The sequence below is a fragment of the Candida dubliniensis genome, chromosome R, assembly GCF_000026945.1.
Source record: "Candida dubliniensis CD36 chromosome R, complete sequence".
Lineage (NCBI taxonomy): Eukaryota > Fungi > Ascomycota > Pichiomycetes > Serinales > Debaryomycetaceae > Candida > Candida dubliniensis.
The window spans coordinates 1,887,259-1,906,814 of NC_012867.1; the positions used below are offsets into that span (position 1 = coordinate 1,887,259).

A 19,556-nucleotide genomic window follows, 5' to 3' on the forward strand; every position below is an offset into this window, starting at 1 on the left:
CTTAATAATACTAGTTCTGAGATGTTGATGAAAATGTATCTGAAGGCAAAATCCAAAGAACGAAAAAAAAAAAAAAAAAAAGTTGTGTTTCATGAGAAAACAACATTTCAAAAGTTGAATGTGTCGCGATTCGACACACAAATGTCGTACATTGAAAAAGTAAATGTCTCGGTGCATTCAAAACGGAAAATAGTGCATTTTCCGGCCGTAATTAACCAATTTTGTGGGGATGTTGAAATTAAACTCCTTGAATCTCAACTATAAATACCGAAATAATATTCTTGATTGATCCAGTATTCGATTACTTTTCTTCTATCAATTCATCATTAATTAATTTCAGTATTTTATTATGTCAGTTAAAGAAGATATTCCTGCTATTTTCCTTGAAAAGATTTCCCCTCGTGGTCTTGATGCTATCCAGAAAACCAAAGATTTCGTAAACGATTATTGTCTTCCAGCAGATCAGATCTATTTTGAGCAGCTCTCTGACATCCCTTCAGAAAGATGGAAAAGTGTTCCTCCTGTCATTGAGACATTGAAGAAGAAAGCCAAGGAACTTGGTTTATGGAACATGTTTTTGTCAAAGCATTATAAAGAAGGTCCACAATACACAAACTTAGAGTATGGGTTGATGGCCAGATACTTGGGTCGTTCATACACTGCGCCAGAGGCTACCAATACTGCTGCTCCAGATACCGGTAATATGGAATTGTTTGCCAAATATGGTACCACTTATCAGAAAGATAGATACTTGAAACCCTTGTTAAATGGGGAAATCAGATCGGCATTCTTGATGACCGAAAAGGGTGTTTCATCATCCAATGCTCTCAATATTTCTACAAGCGCTATCAAGAACTCTAATGGTAATTACGTGCTCAATGGTGTCAAATGGTTTGCTTCAGGGGCAGGAGATCCAAGATGCTCTGTATGGTTGGTAATGTGCAAGACCGACAACAATAAGCAAAACCCTTATCAGAACCACACTGTTTTGATTATCGATGCAAAAAAGGCTTTGGCTACCGGAAAAGCCAAATTGATCAGACCATTGCAAGTCATTGGTTTTGATGATGCTCCCCATGGACATTGTGAAATCCAATTCAAAGACTACGAAGTTCCTGCTGATGAAATGCCTAATGTTGTAATGGCAGGTGTTGGTAGAGGATTTGAGTTGATTCAATCCAGATTGGGTCCAGGTAGAATCCACCATTGTATGAGAGCTATTGGTTCTGGTGAATTTGCTTTATTAAGAATTGCTCATAGAGCAAATCACAGATTAATTTTTGGTAAGCCCATGAACCAAAGAGAGGGGTTCTTATCCAGATACGGACAAAGCAAAATAGATATTGAAAGATGTTTGTTATTGGTGTTGAATGCCGCTCACAAAATCGATATTTCCAATGCCAAAGAGGCACAAAGGGAAATTGCTATGGCCAAGATTGAAACCCCAAGAACTATTTCTGATATTCTCGATTGGGGTATTCAAGTTTATGGAGCTGAAGGTATGTCTCAAGACACTGAGTTGGCCAGAATGTATGCCCATAACAGAACATTGAGAATAGCTGATGGACCTGATGAAGCTCATTTGGCTCAATTGGCTAGAAACGAAGCTAAGAAGTTTCCAAAAGTTGACGCCTTCTTTACCAACATGGAAACACAACGTAGCAAATTATAAATACGAGAATTGCTATTCGGACGATTTGGCAACATTATATACGTATGTAGGAAATAAAATGAAATTTTTTTTTTTAAAAAAAAAAGACCGCTCATTATCGTTGATATATATTAATACAAATCTGTTATATGAAAATCATTAATGAAACCTTGTTGTAATAATTGCTTTGTCTTTACTTTTTGTTCCCTGATCTTTTGTGCTTGTTGTTCTCTTAACTCACGTTCCGCCACCTCAAAAGGAACTTGTTCTAACTTCTCCAAATGGTCGTCTTCTGTATCAATATCCAATTCTCCCAACATAACAACGTTTTCACCTCTCACCATGAACACACCACGGTACGCTTCAGAAAAACGAGTAGGGGCCTCGCCTTCTTCCCCAAGATATATCCTTTCAAAGGTGTCTTGCAATACAAGATTAGCAAATTGGTCAAATGTTCTTAATATACCATGAAGATTCCTACCGTCTTTCAATAAAACAAATATTTTTCTATCCACTGAACCCACTATCGCAGCAGCTGTGGTAAATGCATAACTTTCCAAATACAAGTCCTCCACATTCGGTGATATTGGATCTGATGCTTGAGACTGATCTGATTGGGGCGATACACTTGACATTAGAATATGTAGTTATTTCCTATTGTTGGAGTGTTTGTATTTTCTGTTCTTTTGCGTTTTTTATTTTTTTTGTCTTGGTTGATGAAATTTTTTTGTTGAACTGGTGGCTGTTAAATTTGATATAATCACACGACCAGGCTATCACAGTCTAAAGAGTTAAAACTAACAGATTTGATATATTTAGAATGAAGAAACACAATTGTACTATTTCCTAAACATGTTCTTCTGCAAATGTTCTGTTTTGGGCCATCAGTTTACTACTGGACAGCTAATATTACAGTTGCAATCAGCATATGCGCAATTATCATTTACATTTGCTTGTTGCTGATAATCCACTTGTAAAAGAGACACATAATTTGGTCAATCAATTCACGAGACAACACTTGTTGGAATTAAATTTGCATTCTTATTTTCTGAATCAAATATGTCATATTAAGAGAAAGTTGGGACATCTAGATACACAAATTGTGTCAAAAATAATACTGTCAAAGCATCGGAGAAAGGTGTAAACATAAAAAAAAAAAGGAGCAAGAATAGCCTAGGGCATCAACTACTGAAAAAAAAAAAAAAAAAAAAAAAAAAAAAAAATTCTGACTCAAGATGAGATCTTACATCTAAACTTTATAAACCAAAATGTCATTTTTTCAATACAAGGATTACATAGAAGAGGGGGATTTAGTGCTTGCGTATATAAGCAGATCCACAATCAAGCCTTTGCGTGTTAAGAAAGGTGAAATATTCAATACTAGATATGGTCATTTTGAACATGATAAAATGATTGGGCTGAAGTATGGAGAACAAATGCCTGGAGCCAAGGGATACGGATATATCCACCTATTGCACCCAACACCAGAATTATGGACATTGTCATTACCTCATAGAACACAGATAGTTTATTCACCTGATTCATCATACATTATACAGCGTTTGAACGTTAAGCCAGGGTCCCGCGTGATTGAAGCAGGAACTGGTTCTGCATCTTTTACTCATTCATTTGCAAGAACTGTCACATTACTGGGCAAAGTATTTACATATGAATTCCACGAGCCTAGATACTTGGAGGCAAAAAAGGAATTAGAAGAACATAAATTGGACAACACTATCATCACTCATCGTGATGTTTGCAACAGTGGGTTCAGTATCGACAATGAAACCATCGATGGGGATGTTGTATTTTTGGACTTGCCATCGCCATGGGATGCTATACCTCATCTTGACTCCGTGATTTCTACAAGCAAGGCAGCTGGAATATGTTGTTTCTCCCCCTGTATAGAACAAGTGGATAGAACTGTACGTGCATTGGAGGAAAATGGCTGGACTGAAATTGAAATGGTTGAAGTGGCGGCAAAACGTTGGAGTGCAAGAAAAGAAATGGTTCGATCAGTTGCTGACGCCGTACAAAGGATTAGAGAAATTCAAAATGGACGCAAGACTGGATTAGAAGTAATGAAAAAAGGAAATTCCGAAGAGCCACCAGAAAAGTTGCAAAAGACCGATAATGGATACAAAACTCCAAAGAAAAGCACAAAAGTCAAAGAAGGAGATGAAAACTATACATGGCTTAATGCTACTAAGTCAGAGTCTGAAATCAAAAGTCACACCTCCTATTTAACATTTGCTTGTAAGATCCCCAAATAATAGATTTATTAGAGCAGATTATTCAAGATGCACACGAAACCATGAATATATATATATATATATCATCGGGTAGTGTATTCACCGATTCTTGTAATTACAACTGTAGTCTTGTTTTTTTCTTTGTTGATTCTTCAACTTCGCCTACCCACTTCTCGTCCTCCAGGGAAAAAAAAGAGTAGAAAAATGAAAGCTCGGTCGGACACTAGTTTTATGTTGGTGTGTTGAACATTCATAGTAAAGCAATCAATATATCTACATCATGTCTACTCCAATTGGTATGTTTAAAATCAGCAACGCACTCTACTTTTTTGATGGTATAGTTACTAACAATATAAATTGTAGTGCTTGATCAAGGTACTGGTTTTGTCAAAATCGGCAGAGCAGGAACCAATTTTCCTGATCATACATTTCCATCCATGGTTGGACGACCAATTTTACGAGCCGAAGAACGAAACATATTAGTTCCCTCAGATGTTGAAATTAAAGATATAATGTGTGGATCAGAAGCCAGTCAAGTGAGATCTTTATTGCAAATCAATTATCCAATGGAAAACGGTATAATTAAAAACTGGGAAGATATGGAGCATTTATGGGACTATGCATTTTATGAAAGAATGAAAATCAATCCACAAGGCCAAAAAATCTTGTTGACAGAACCACCTATGAATCCATTAAAGAACCGAGAAATGATGTGTCAAGTCATGTTTGAAAAATATGGATTTGATGGTGTTTATGTAGCCATTCAAGCAGTTTTGGCATTGTATGCACAAGGTTTGAGTTCTGGTGTTGTTGTGGACTCTGGTGATGGTGTTACTCATATTGTACCAGTTTACGAATCAGTTGTGTTAAATCACTTGACAAAAAGATTGGATGTTGCTGGTAGAGATGTTACTAGACATTTGATCAACTTGTTGTTTCGTCGTGGTTATGCTTTTAACAGAACAGCTGATTTTGAGACTGTTCGTCAAATCAAAGAAAAATTGTGTTATGTGTCCTACGATTTAGGATTTGATGCCAAATTAGCTCGTGAAACTACAACTCTTGTGGAAAGCTACGAATTACCAGACGGTAGAGTTATAAAAGTTGGGTCCGAGAGATTCGAAGCTCCAGAATGTTTATTCCAACCACATTTGGTTGATGTCGAACAACCGGGTGTTGGAGAAACCCTTTTCAATACTATTCAATCTGCTGATGTGGATATCAGATCGTCATTATATAAAGCAATTGTTTTATCGGGAGGTTCTTCCATGTACCCAGGTTTGCCTTCAAGATTGGAAAAGGAATTGAAACAATTGTGGCTAACTAGAGTGTTGCAGGGTGATGCTTCTAGATTGGATAAATTTAAGGTGAGAATTGAGGATCCACCAAGACGAAAACATATGGTTTTCATTGGAGGCGCAGTGTTGGCCAATATCATGGCAGACAAGGATCATATGTGGATTTCAAAACAAGAATGGGAAGAACAAGGACCAAGAGTGTTGGAAAAGTTAGGGCCTAGATAAAGGGTTTTATATATGTTTTGTATTTTCATTAACATAGATATAAATATTTTACATACTAGCTGTAGTTTAAGTTTTGTATTTGTTTCATTACAGAGTCCACCAAAGCATCATATCTATCACTTGTCATACCGTCACCCGAGATTCTACTGTTATAGCCATAGTTGATAGATTGGTGAACAACTTCACGAATAAAATTCTCACTAACTATTTTCGGCAGTAGAAAATCACAGGCTAGACATTGCTCTATTGTCCATCTATCGTTTGGGTCACGGTGTAAACAATTTTTCATCAATTCGATAGCACTAAGAGGCACCGGAGTATTGCCAATGCCACTGCTCGGAAACGAAATCTTTATATGCGGATTTGTTATAGCCATCAATTTCTGGTTGCCAGAATAGCCAGCAAAAGGTGCTTTCCCATATATGAATTGATACAAAATACACCCGATCGACCAAATATCAGAAGGTTTGCCTACCTTCCAAATTCTTGCTGAGGTATAATTTGATTCGCATATGGCTTCTGGCGCCATGTAATTGGGTGTACCAATCTGGTTCTCTCGGTAAACATTTATGGTGTGGTCAGGTACAGCATTTGCAATACCAAAGTCTATAATTTTTAACATGCCCCTGACAAACAAAAAATTCGCCGGTTTCAAATCACTGTGTACAATGCCAGCATCGTGAACATCTTTTATGCATTTAAAAATTTCAATGGTGTGATATTTGACAAAGTTCAAATCCAAAGGAGCATCCAATTTCAACCTATATTGAAGAACTTCAGCCAAGTCAAGATCACCTTTCTCCATTATAAGATAAAGCGAGCTTTCAGTGGTGGCGTAATCAACTAAAGTCACTACTCTTTCGCATGACTTTAACTTGGTAAGTAAATCAATTTCTCCTTTAAATCCACTCACATCTTCAAATTGTCCAAGTTCAACTTTTTTGAGGGCATAAACACAATTGTTATTGAGTGATCTTACTCGGTATACTTTGGATGATCCTCCTTTTCCTATAAGTTCCAATTTTTCGTACAGCTTGCCATTTATTATCAATGCTCGTTTATTTCCGGAATGTTGGGGTCTATCGTAATGAACTTTGGGTGGTATAGGTGCAGAGGGTAATGCCTGTTGATGTTTTTGATTATGTTGAAGTTGTTGAGGAGGTTGTGGAAAGTCTTGCAGGGTATTTCTAAAAACTGGTTTCGTAGGTGGTATAATGGGGTTGCTTTGTACATTAGGAGAAGGAGATACAACAGATTTTGGAGCTTTTGGCTTTCGAAAAACATCAGCACTATTGACAGGTATTTCACGTAGTGGTACACGACTTTGTTTGGGTTCTTGGAATTCATTAAACTTAAGTTCTTCGAAAGGAGACTGTAGTACTGCTACTTGTTCAAGTTTTTTTATTTCCATTTCTGCCAATTCGTTTTCCTTTTCTTTTTTCACAAACTCTTGTTCCATCTGTTCTCGTCTTCTTGCTTCGATTCGTTTTGTAATGGTATCGTCAGTCTCGATGGATTTATGGTTCCTTTTCAAAAGAGGGGAGAATCTTTCTAATGATGGTGCCTTCGGCTTTATTTCATTCAACGGTTTGAGTTGCGGTGTGAGGTTAGACTTGCTTTCATTCTCAGAGGACAGTTTATCTCCAACTGGTGTGCTTTCTTGAGCGATATCAATACCTCTTTTAGGTGGTCCCAACAGCTTACCAAACCTTCTTTTCCGTTTACTGCGCAAGTCTTCAAATGTTTTGCTGCCTGGGGTTGTTGTTGGCGCAGTATTTATGCTTGATCTGTCTTCAGATAAGTTTGTGAATGAATTAGATATTTCACGAGATCTAGTTGATTCGTTTGTAAAATGTGCAGCTAATTTGTTTCGTAAAGTATTGTCTCTTTTATTATTCGAGTCCGGGAAATCTAGTTCATACTTTCCTGTTATTTGAGATGGAAGTGTGGATGTTTTGGTTCTTTCATTTAAACACTGTATACTATATGAGCTTAATGCCGGGGGTAGAACTGTTGGGTCATCCTCTAATGCTAAACGTCGTTTGGTTGAACTGTTGCTTGATGGTGACGACCGATGCAGGGAAAAACTTGTCGCCACATGTGATAGTGAATCATGTGGCATCATCGAATCCAATCAATGTCGAGAATATATAAAAGTCCACAAATAAATAGACTGCAGTTATAACTGAAATGGGTATGTACAAATCAGAAGAATGGAGTGATTATTGAAAGAAAGAAGAGTTATGATAGTTTCAATGTTGTGAGTATGTGTGTCCTCACAAGGTTTTCCTTTTTTTTCTTTTTGTTTACAAATGAGAAAGTAGAATGAGACCAAAACAGGAAAAGTGAAAAAAAGAAAAACAAAGTAACGACGCGCTTCAAATTATTTTTCTAAACGGTTTGGTACTACCACAAACTGTCAGTTAACTGTTTATTGTTTGCTCTTTAATTAGTAGTAGACTTTATTAAAGGGTTCTCAGATGTGCATAGCTAAATACTGGCAGCATACATTAAAGTTCTATCCAGTATATCAGTTGGAGCAATAAGAATGTCCTGGAAATGTACTTTGAATGAGACATAATTTTTTTTTTTACGAAAATATTCTCCAAATCAACTTGAAATAATCCATGTCAAAGTTCTATAAAGTTAGATAGATCTAAAATGTCATTTACAAGAGAACTATCGTGCTTGATGCTATGGAATTAGGTCAGTAAACTTGTTGAGAAAGATAAATTACGATTCACTTATCACAATGTTATAATAGTGAAAGAAAATTGATGTTAAAAATACCATAAAATCTTAATAAACACTAGGACTGGTAAAATATAGCTCCTGTCCACATCAAGTAATTGCTTCGGTGGCTTAGTTGGTTAAAGCGTAAGTCTCATAATCTTAAGGTCGCGAGTTCGACCCTCGCCCGAAGCAATTATTTTTTTTTTAGTTTTTTTTGTTTTATCCATTTTAATAAAGTGTATTATTTTTTTTTTACTATTATCTACATACTTGAAATAAGAATATGAGCTATGTATCTATTTTCCATTTAAAACCCTCCTGTTAAATCTCGTATTTTATCTACTTCCTCTTGTAATGCTTTCAAGTCATCCAAAATATTTGCTGTGGAATCGTTATTTGATGAATATATATTGTCATTAACGGCAATCTTCGGCGGTAGCGGTGGTGCTGATGTCTGAGAATTTGAAAACGCACCTTTTGGATTCAGAGATGGGGCTCGACTAGGTGGTACTGGTGGAACAGGAACCCTTCTTCTTGGTGGTGGTGGAGGAGGAACAGGCTTATTTGGTAAAGGCGATGACGCCGATCTATGTCTTGACGGTGGCGGGATTGGTGCCAACAGAGAAGACCCGCTATTTTGAATGGTATTTTCCATGGTTTGCCCTGTCATCTGACTTGTGAAAGCGGATAGTGAAACTTTTGGTGCCGCAGGATTATTTTCAAGACTATTATTATAAGGACTATCATTAGTGACGAAATCATTATAACTACTATTATTATTGTTATTAGGATTAGTACTCTGAGAATTATTTGATGGAGCAAACATTCTAGCCATATCCGCAGGACCCGTAACGTTCGGTCTTAACGGTTCTGGCGAAGGACTAAACATTCTTGCCATTTGGGCAGGCCCAGTCATATTGGGTTGTAAGTACGGTGTGCCACCAACACTCATTGTATCAACAGCATTCAAGTTTTGAAAATGGTTCATTTGCGACTCCATGTCTTTGAGCACCTCTTTCTCCTCCTCATCAGGCTTGTTCATCTGTTCTAGTAATTTATCCATAGGTAACAGGTAATCTAATTGTTGTTGTTGCTGTTGCTGTTGCTGCTGCTGCTGCTGTTGATCAGATAGTAGAGGTGATGCAGCCGGACTTATTAATGAAGCATCATGAACATCTACTTCGTCGGAAAACTTTACTGACTTTAATTTTTTCGATCGTTTGTTACTTGAAGGTCTTTCACCTGTCAACAAAAACTGTGTGAATCCATCAATATCCAATGGTTGCTGAGACTCTTGTTTTTGGTCTTCTTCCTCTTCATCTTGTTGTCTCTTTTTTGATAAGATCGACGGCGGTGTAGGAACTGGTGCTTTAATTTTAATTAAGGACCTCAGTGGAATTTCTCCCTGCAAAGTATGACTGATTAATCTTAATAATGCAAAAAACTCCCCAATGTTGATAGAATGCAATATCTTGAAAAATATCTTGTTGATTGATTCCTTGCTATTTTCTGGAATCTTGAAATTGTTCAAAAAATTATAAACGTCATGAATGGAGATTGTTCGTGAATTCGTTCTGGCTAGTATATCACTATACCACCTCATATATGTTTTGGATTCTTGTAATGTTAATTCTTGTGCAGTTAACGATAAGGGAATACTTCCCTCTGAGTCTTTCAACAGGGCTATGTTATCATAGCTATTGTTATCACTATGTACTTCCATGGGGGTGTAAATGCGTGGATTCAATTGATCCGCAGAATTATTTTTAAATTGATCAGGATAAAGATGCTGTATGCTACGAAAGTTCAACGGAGTGGGCGAGTCATTATTACTGCTGTGGAGATTTCCATTTTGCCAGTTGTATCCATTCATGATTGCTGTTGATGCAAGGGTGTGTTGAATTATCCAAAGGCTAAGGTGGTGTAGGTGGGAAAGTCAAAAAAAAAAAAAAAAACAAAAATAAAACAATATTTAAATTTTACTTTATCGTTAATTTTGTCGATTATTTTTGCTGTTCAAGAAATATGTGCGTCTTTTTTTTTTTTTTTTTTTAACTTTCCTCCAACGCAAAAATGTTTCAATTTTTTCTTTACTCTATTCTTTAGTGTAGAGAATATATCATTACGAACAATGAACAATGAAAGCCTTAGTTTGAAAGGGCACCACAGATTTCATTAAATATATTTGGACTAGTTTATTATTGTCGAAGCCTTCCAGATTGGATATTATATTTTGTGTGTAGTTATCCATCATTACTTGAGAATACAGACACGTCTACCGTCTTCCAACCTCCATTGCCACTTCTAATATCGATTAAATCAAGTATAAATACGGTAAAACATGCTACAAATGCATTTGGTATAGGCAGAGAATGAGTTATTAGGAAATTATAATAAATTAGATTAAAGTATAAACAATTTACGTACAAAAAAACAAACAAACAAACAAACTGAAGGGATAAGAAAAGGGGATTTCACAAATTATTAAATATCCAACCAGTTGAAGATAGAACTCATGAACAACCCACCTATCATACTTGCATGGCCTCTTGCAATGCAACAGTCTCACTAATGTGTCTATTGTTTTTAATACCAACACTCGATGGAGCACCTACCCAATCCTTATCTTCCTCTAAATCTAACGGCTTATCCTTACCAGAAGGAGGCTGGTCTTGCATATTGGACATGGCAATTCTTTCTACTTGATCTGCTGAAGGCATAAAAATAACTTTAGTTCCAGCATTCTTTGACACTGCTTGCATAGTGTCCAAATAACGGATTTGCATAGCTGCTTTAGAAGCCAAAATATCACTAGCCTTTCTGATAATCTTGGAGCTTTCAAGTTCAGCTTTGGCACTAATAATTTTGGCTTCACCAATTCTCTTTGCTTCAGTTGCCATGGACAACGAAGCTTGCACTTTATCTGGTAATGTCAAATCTTTAATCAAAATACTCTCGACATTCACACCCCAATCAGCAGCAGTTTTAGAAATTATCAATTCGATAGACTCAGCCACTTCTTCACGCTTTTCAACAACATCTTGTAATATTCTACCCCCAATCACATCTCTCAATGTCGTTTGAGTTCTTTCAATAATTGCTTGATGGATGTTATCAATAGCAAATATGGCTTTCATTGGATCAATTATATTATAATAGACAACTGAAGTTATGGTGATACTAACATTATCTTTGGTAAAACATTTTTGAGCTGGGATTTCCCTAATATTGATTTTGATGGAAACTCTAGTCAATCTTTCAGACCAAGTGTTTACATACGATAAGCCCGGTTCAACTGTACGTGTCAATGCACCAAATGTTTGGATAAGACCAACCTCACCTTGTTCAACTTCCTGATATGGGTTTCGACAAAGACAACAGAATAACCCACAGGTACCAAACATTGAACCCAAGCCTGATATAAAGCTTTGATAACCAGTTAATGGAGGTTGATCATAACTTCTTGCAAAGTTCTTTAACACCATCTCTGGTTTATAAGTCGGTTCGTCAATGATTGCTGCTTGGGACTTTTTATAAGTATCAGGATCGAAGGAATCAGTGGATTGATTTGAATGAGCTTGCATTGTAATTGATTATCAAAGTAGTCTGGTGAATCGAAATTAATAAGTTATATTTTGAATGAAAAGAGAAAAAAAACAATAGATATGTAATTGATTGATAATTATTGTAAGAAATAAAAAGTTTAGAATAAGTTGGGGTAATTCAAGAACTATTTATAGTAGTTTTTTTTTTTTCTTGGGGGTTTAAAAATTGTAGAAAGGTTTTTGCAATTGGATAAAGATATATTATTAGTAGTAGTATTATTATCCTTAATGGGTGCGTGGGTCGTGAGTTTAAAGTTAGTAGCGCCATGCATATAATAAGGTCAGGATTTTTTTGCTCTAGCCTTTCGAATTTCTACACAAAATAGAACACCAGTTGAGGCAATGTAGTGATTGATTGACTGATTGATAACCGTGAACATCAACGACAGATTAAGCCCCACACTAATTCGAATATTATTTAAGAATATAGCCCAATATATTTCCATACATAAATAAAATTATCAGGTATAATTTGCACCAGAAAGTGAATGATATGGGGCTAGTGAATCATAGAACGTAGCCACTCTCTTAATTGATACATATTTGCTTCCTCAGGAAACTAGTCCTTGGTTTTGATGGTGCCGTGGCAAAAATTGAACTTCTTACCAAATTGATAGTAATTGTTGTGAAAAATTAATCTCATTTGATAGTTCAAAACATTCATGCAGACATATAATGCCACTCAGTAAATATGCAATAGCCATTTGCTTACCTAAGAGGCGTAATAGTAATAGCAATGATTTATTTTCGATTTGGAAATTGACAATGCAAAAACGAACGCTAACTCGGAGATAGCACTCACTTATTCTTTGAACACGAACATCAGTGACCGATTATGTAATGCATAAAACTAGAAAAACCAAACTTTACGAACTTAGATTGTATACAGTCCAACAAGGCGAATCACAATACCTTAGGAAAACAGTTTTACGAAGACTATCAATTGACATGACCAGTACATATAGATTTGTCTAATACCACACAGTTGTAACAATCAAACCACACAACTGTTGCGCTATCAAGACCCTCCAAGGTATTAATTTGCATGATCTGATACTCCAGCTTTTGTTACTTCATATTTTCATTAACAACATTCTCTACATGTATTCTATTCTAAAGTCTTTCTATAACAATTACTCCTTTAAATCTCCAAATTTTCAATCAGTTTGACCAATTCATCATCACCACCTAATCCATGAACAAAATCGGCCAACAAATCTCTTGGATCTTCTAACCCAATCGAGACTCGCAACAATTTCTTACTGATATGATCATCACTCATAGCTCTCCATTCAATCAAACTTTCAGCACCACCCAAACTAGTAGCATGATGAAACAATTTCAATTTAGAGGGCAATCTTTTTGCTTTATCTTCAGAAACCAACTCAATTGAAAACACAGGACTTTGACCATTTGGCATTTGTTTCTTGATGTATTCATCGTCTTGTAATGACCCATGATAGATTTTTTCTAAATCAGGGAATTTATCTTTATTTTCAGCAATATATTTGACAATAAATTCTGCTGTGGCTGATTGTCTTTTAATACGTAGCTCAAAAGTTCTCAAACTTCTAACCAATAAAGCACTTTCCAAGTTACCAATGTTTGTTCCCAACACTAATCTATCCAACAATAATTTTTCTTTAATATCATGAGATTTGACCAACAAAATACCTGCCAATAAATCACTATGACCACCGAAAAACTTTGTTGCAGAATGCATGACTATATCAGCACCAAAATCAAAAGGGTTCATTAATGGAGGAGGGGCAAATGTGGCATCAACAGATAATAATGCACCATGAGCATGGGCTCTTTCAGCATATTTCAGGATATCCAAATTAGTACCATAAGGATTAACCGGAGTTTCCAAATGGACCAAATCACCTTTTTGCAATACTCCATCGAAATTATCATCAATACCAATTTGTTTCAATCCAAAATTTCTTGTCCAAATGTCAGCAATTCCATGAACCCCATGATAAATTTGTCCAAATGCCATAGTTTTAGGATTGACATAAGTAATTAATCCATTAAAGGCACCTAAACCAGAATTATAAATGACGGCCGGATACCCTGTGATTTTTTCAATAATAGCTTCTAATTGAGCTGCATTAGGATGATTTTCACGAGAATAAATCAAAGTGTTAGGATCAGTTAATCCACCTGGTACCAATTCATCAGGATCGTCGGAATAACTGTATGTTGTTGAAATATGAATTGGGTTGATCACATCAATTACACGTTTAAGATGATCACCACCATGGATAGAGTCAGTTGCAAAGCGAGTCATTGTTAAATGTCGATCGAATGGATTAAAGTTTGAAGTTATTATTAATAAGAAAGAAAAGGAGAAGGGGTTTATAATTCGTGAAAAAAAAAAAAAAAAAAAAGAATGAACAATTGCTCCTATCGGGAGAAATTACTCACTTGTTGAAAGTCCTGAACAGGAGGGAAAGTTATTTTTCAACGCGCCACAATGGATTTATACCGCATCATGAATAAGCAACAACTTAACATGAATATCAGAATCAATAATAACAAATATGTATCAATCTTCTTCTATGTGTATTAGTATACCATCTTCTCTCTCTCTTATTTTTGTTTTTCCTCAAGCTAACCTGATTATAAAGTTTTTAGGCTTCACCGGGAATAACAACATATTTCCGTAAACAAACACCGAGTCGCCCATATACCATGGTATTCTTTGTGTAACAATTTGCATTACTTCTATACAAAAACGTGTATAGCAATAACCAGACAACATAAGTTGAGGACTCTTTTTACTGGATAACAAGAGTCCTGGTTATTATTAGAGAAAACTCTAACAAATACCAGGTATCAGAAAATAATGAAAAATGTGATGTTAGGGCAAACACTAATGACGTGTATTTGCTCTAGTTAAGTATGTATATATAAAGACTGTATAAGCAGTAGACACCAAGGGCTTCAAGAAGGGTATTTATACCCGAGTGTTAATGGCTTGGTGATACTCCGGTAACGGGAGGTATGGATACGTTCGTTCACACTGGATAGGATTGATATAGTATGGACCGCCTTACAAGAAAGAATACAGATTATTAACATTTTATGGCCAGAATTCCCCTGAGCAAATATCAATGGGCAGTTCATTGCAAATATAACCCCAAACACTACCCAAAGTCCGGTTCTTCTTAACTATAACAAAGTACAATTCTCAATATACATATAAATATATCTAAAAAAAAAAATCATTCTATTTAGTGGCATGTTCACTAGCCTTAATTTCTCTACCTAATCTAGTGATCAAATAATAAATACAACCAATAAATCTAAACAATGCCATAAATGCCACTGTCCATAAAATCACGGTTAAAAAAACTGCAGCACGATTACTCTTCTGGTCTGCCAAATCAGTAGCAGCCACAAATTGGTTAAACCCACCTGTTTCCAAAACCAAGGCAATAACAACGAAATTAGTAAACATCCATACTAAAACTGTCATGGATCTAATAAACGCATAATAATCCTCGGTATTGGTAACAAGCACTTTGCCATCTTGAGGTGCTGGGTCTCTAATTTTTTCCAATTGATCAAGATAAGATTGATTGATTTGTTCTTTGGAAATAGGAACACTAACATCGAAGGTACCATCTTCTCTTAATTTAGCTTCACCCAATGATTTACCTCCAACTTCACCTTTAGTACCCCATGAAACATCATCAATGTTGCAAAATGCATAAATATTGAGCACATTGACATAAGATGGTGAAAGCAAAATGTATTGAACAAAAGATGTAAACATGTGCCATGGTTCAAAATATAAAAATGATGCAAGGAAATATAATGCATACGTTGATGATGTTGCAACGACCAAGTCTCTAAATTCAGAGTTTTGGAAAAATAAAGCGACGGTTATTCTTGTTCCTGATCGATAAATTTCTTGAATAGAATGTACTGCCATGAAAATAGCAGCAAATATCATATACGCCATCAATATGGCAAAGAAAACAACAATCATGACATAAAATTTTTCTGTACCTTTAGGCTTGTTACCGAAACTTAAAACAAATGTAGTTACAATAGATGCAAGATATAACCAAAGAAATATCACTGATAAAATCTTACCTGGCGCAAATCCCAATGCCTTATCACCCAAAGATGTTGTCAATATCCTAAACACCAAAAAATACGATCCAATGGAAAACCAAGACACAATAAGATTAATCAACTGATAGAAGAATTCAATATGTAAAAATATTTTCCTACCAAATGAATGAGAACTTGTCCATACTTTATAGAAATGAACTAAGGAATATATAGCAGCAAAGAAAGAACCATTAAGCCAACGTCTTCTTTGTAATACAAATTCGGCTAACCCTTCAGGAACATCTGTTTCAGCTCTTGCTGATTTACAATATCGCAATAACCAATTGCACCCCCGTTTAGCAACCAATTCGAAACACAAGATACGATCTTCAGCCAAGTACATATTTGAAGTAAATATTCCTGCTTCCTCTTTCAACATTGAATGTTTCATTTGGAATTCATCATCATTAGGATCAAGTTCTCCACTACTATGTAAGAACTCCCCTTTAAAATATTTTTCCAATGGTCCAATTCCATTGATATCATTTTGTAATGCAATAAATCTATAAGCTGAAAATGCCCCTGGTAACACTGAAATAAATCCAAATGATGATTCTGTAGGTTTATCTAAAATATTAGATATTTTATATTCAAAATTTTGTCCATATACCAAGGGGTTGGTAATCATTTGACGTTTTTTCAATGATGTAGTAATTTCTCCACAAGCACCGGCAACACGATGATCACGATCAAACTCTTTCCATAATTCATATAATGATCTTCCTGATGGTTGGGTCCCACAATCTAATAACACCACAATTTTTGGATCCAAAACTTGACCAATTGCTTGGAAACACCAACGATGAGAATTGATTTTTTTGGCATTTGTTTCTTTCAAACAAAATAACATTTGCACGGGGACAACTTTTTCCGTAGTCAATTTAACTACATCATCAGTGACTTTTGAAATACCAACTCTAGTGGTGTATTCAAACATATGGGCTTGCACTTTTTTATCATCAACTCTACTTTTAGCTAACCCTTCTTGATACACACCTAACCCTGCTAATAAGGCTTGTGCTCTTTCATTGATCTTTGTACGACCGTCACTGACAATACACACAACAATTTTCTTCCATGAATCCTTCCCCCAAGTTGAAGAACGAGATTTGGATTCCAAGTATTTGATGTTCTTGAATACACCTTTCAAAGTACGTCCTAATAATATATCGTCTTCGTTATACATGGTGATAACAATCATCAATTCAGTTTGTCTGGGTATTGGATAATGCACTGGTCTCAAAATATAAGCATCTCGATAGAAATTTGATGGTCCACAAGTGACTGCAGTATATCTCATAAATGCAAATTCTCTTGATAATCCACCGGATTTTTCAGCTGGGTTATAATCAGGGAATTTCGATAACAATTCATCAGCAACAGGACAATCCAAAACCAAATGCCCATTCAACCCCGTGGCTCTAGTGAGTTTCTTGGAACGTACTTCTTGTTGTGGCGGGGGCTCTTCAAATGATCGTTCTTCCCCAAATGGACCTGAAACCGTTTCACTACCAGGCTCTTTTTCAAAACTAGTTTCACCTTCCTCTTCCTCTTCTTCTTCAGGTATGACACGTTCGACGGGGACATATTCCAATTGACTCTCATCATCAGCATAGCTGACAGTTGCCAAATCAAAATGATCCCCTTGAAATTGATTATACTGAATACGTTGATCATATTCTTGTTCGTCATGATCGTCCTCATCATAAACATGAGGAATGAAAGCTTGGTTATATGCGGGATTCATAAGATGAGCAGGCTGTCCAGTACGATAATGGTCATTACCCTGATATGAAGTATCTCTCATTTCATAACTTTCAGTGAATGGATTATCCTGCGGAGGTTGAATTTGTGTTTGTGAAGTGTCAAAAATCGGATTATCATAATATGAATCACTCAAAGATGTACGAGTTTGATTACGATATATTGGTTCCGGTTGTTGAAAATTAAGTGAATTTGTAGAACTATTATGATAGTTATAAGTCCCCTGGGTTAATGGAGTGTTGCTTCTTATTTGGTTGAGAAACTCAATCGACAGTTCATCACCATCTGAGTCTTCTCGATGACTGTTGTTATAGCCATGAGGGTGTAGATGATTGTTGTTGGGGTTATTATAACTCATTTTTGTTTAATTATTAATAAAGCCTTCTGGCCCCTGAAAATGAAAGTTGGTTGGAAATAAAAAGTGAAAACTTTTGCCTATTCCTATTTCTGAAACACGGCAAATATGTATACTAAAAAAAAAATAAATGTATATGAGGTGAATGAAAATCAAATCAATTAATATAATAAATAAGTAAAATCTAAATATATTTTTCTTTTAAGAAAAGGGGGCAATGAATGAATGAATGAATGAATGAATGAATGAATAGAAGTAAAAATAGCTAAATTAATCTGAAGAACGTTTCAACCTTGTCAGCTTGGGGGGAAAAATTTAATGTGATCAATCATCAACAACAACAACAACGAATAATCCAAGCCGATTTCTTTCCTACTTTTTAGGTTTGATGTAAAATGTTTACGATTTAGCCTTGAATACACGACGAGAAATCAGAATTAATTATTCGTGTCCAGGTGGCGTTTTTTTTTTTTCTTGATTTGTCGATTATTGTTTTTTTTGTTCAACATTGTTTTTCTTTTCTTTTACATTCCATATAACCTTTGTTTAATATATAGGCTGGAGGGGGAGGGGGGTTGAAATTAAGCTTATGATATAGAGATCAAGGTCATTATTGTAGTATAAAGAAACCAAGAGGAAACCAATTACCAACCACGATAATTAACCAGTTACATTACCAACCGGTTTCTAAAATTAGCAATATTGGATTTAGTAAAGTGGGCACAGCTTCTACTCTAGTTGTCTAGTCGAGAGATCATTTAAAAAATGAATCCGTAATCTTTCTTTTTTTTTTTTTGGTCTACACACGCCCATATATAGTTTAGTTTCACTCAGCCTTTCTCTCTCTCGTTATTGTTCCCCTTATACCCACCAGTATTTTTGTGTTTCTTTATTGGTGTAGACATATATTATGTATAGCATTTCATTTAACAATCATGTTGTGCTCAAGACATGACCATTTACAAGCACCATCTCTTTTGGTTTTGTGAAACTATATTTAGAGCTGTTAAGTTTTTTTCTACCAACGAAGAGGGAGAAGAAAGAAAGCAAATAAACCAAAGACCTCAAGATAGTATCAAACATTTCAATACACTGATCATGTTTAAAGGATTGAGTATTTGAGATACGCCAAGTACCATTGATTTGAAAAGAAACATAACAATTAGCTCTTGTTTTTTCTTTTCTTGGTTTTTATTTATCATTAACACCGAGCTTAACCTTGCAGTTATTTGCATCAACTGTGAATATCATCTCACAATAGTTCCAAAAATATACCAAAGGATTCATGATTCAGTAAAACAACAACAATAATAATAATGACATCATTAAATCCATAATTTGTAGTGCTTTGAGATTTCATGACTATATAAATATTATTCAAAACGACCAAAAAAAAAAGTAAAGGTTGAATAACTACACCGAAAGACAAGGTAATTCTAAAAAAGAAAAGAATTATCAAAATTGCCTCCAATATTTAGCTGATATTTATTTCTACAAGCATAACAAGGTTTCTCGTTTCTTTTTATACTACTCTAAGCAATTCTA

The 19,556-nt window shown here is 35.4% G+C and overlaps 8 protein-coding genes and 1 non-coding gene across 9 annotated transcripts, besides 1 other annotated feature; 4 read left to right on the forward strand and 5 right to left on the reverse strand. All coding sequences in view use genetic code 12, as the record gives it.

The window, feature by feature from the left end:
- Positions 1 to 349: 349 nt before the first annotated feature.
- CD36_34410 (acyl-coa dehydrogenase, putative) lies at positions 350 to 1,672 on the forward strand (the record flags this gene model as incomplete). Its single annotated transcript, XM_002422329.1, has 1 exon — positions 350 to 1,672. One exon carries the CDS (start codon positions 350 to 352, stop codon positions 1,670 to 1,672), a length of 1,323 nt encoding a protein of 440 aa, XP_002422374.1.
- A 1,247-nt stretch (positions 1,673 to 2,919) lies between these two features.
- Positions 2,920 to 3,924, forward strand: CD36_34420 (subunit of tRNA (1-methyladenosine) methyltransferase, putative; the record flags this gene model as incomplete). The annotated part of the gene is made up of 1 exon (XM_002422330.1): positions 2,920 to 3,924. The coding sequence occupies one exon, from the start codon at positions 2,920 to 2,922 to the stop codon at positions 3,922 to 3,924; it is 1,005 nt and encodes a 334-aa protein (XP_002422375.1).
- Positions 3,925 to 4,183: 259 nt separating this feature from the next.
- Positions 4,184 to 5,426, forward strand: CD36_34430 (actin-related protein, putative; the record flags this gene model as incomplete). Its single annotated transcript, XM_002422331.1, has 2 exons — positions 4,184 to 4,199; positions 4,267 to 5,426. 2 exons carry the CDS (start codon positions 4,184 to 4,186, stop codon positions 5,424 to 5,426), a joined length of 1,176 nt encoding a protein of 391 aa, XP_002422376.1.
- Positions 5,427 to 5,481: 55 nt separating this feature from the next.
- On the reverse strand, positions 5,482 to 7,551 carry CD36_34440 (serine/threonine-protein kinase, putative; the record flags this gene model as incomplete). Its single annotated transcript, XM_002422332.1, has 1 exon — positions 5,482 to 7,551. The coding sequence occupies one exon, from the start codon at positions 7,549 to 7,551 to the stop codon at positions 5,482 to 5,484; it is 2,070 nt and encodes a 689-aa protein (XP_002422377.1).
- A 726-nt stretch (positions 7,552 to 8,277) lies between these two features.
- tRNA-Met (CAT) lies at positions 8,278 to 8,351 on the forward strand. The gene has a single exon. It is a non-coding gene; the product is annotated as a tRNA-Met (tRNA).
- A 115-nt stretch (positions 8,352 to 8,466) lies between these two features.
- Positions 8,467 to 10,032, reverse strand: CD36_34450 (suppressor of clathrin deficiency; the record flags this gene model as incomplete). The annotated part of the gene is made up of 1 exon (XM_002422333.1): positions 8,467 to 10,032. One exon carries the CDS (start codon positions 10,030 to 10,032, stop codon positions 8,467 to 8,469), a length of 1,566 nt encoding a protein of 521 aa, XP_002422378.1.
- A 658-nt stretch (positions 10,033 to 10,690) lies between these two features.
- CD36_34460 (stomatin family protein, putative) lies at positions 10,691 to 11,743 on the reverse strand (the record flags this gene model as incomplete). Its single annotated transcript, XM_002422334.1, has 1 exon — positions 10,691 to 11,743. The coding sequence occupies one exon, from the start codon at positions 11,741 to 11,743 to the stop codon at positions 10,691 to 10,693; it is 1,053 nt and encodes a 350-aa protein (XP_002422379.1).
- Positions 11,744 to 12,905: 1,162 nt separating this feature from the next.
- Positions 12,906 to 14,057, reverse strand: CD36_34470 (trans-sulfuration enzyme, putative; the record flags this gene model as incomplete). Its single annotated transcript, XM_002422335.1, has 1 exon — positions 12,906 to 14,057. The coding sequence occupies one exon, from the start codon at positions 14,055 to 14,057 to the stop codon at positions 12,906 to 12,908; it is 1,152 nt and encodes a 383-aa protein (XP_002422380.1).
- Positions 14,058 to 14,623: 566 nt separating this feature from the next.
- Positions 14,624 to 14,827: a mobile genetic element.
- A 172-nt stretch (positions 14,828 to 14,999) lies between these two features.
- Positions 15,000 to 18,014, reverse strand: CD36_34480 (chitin synthase, putative; the record flags this gene model as incomplete). The annotated part of the gene is made up of 1 exon (XM_002422336.1): positions 15,000 to 18,014. The coding sequence occupies one exon, from the start codon at positions 18,012 to 18,014 to the stop codon at positions 15,000 to 15,002; it is 3,015 nt and encodes a 1,004-aa protein (XP_002422381.1).
- Positions 18,015 to 19,556: the final 1,542 nt, after the last annotated feature.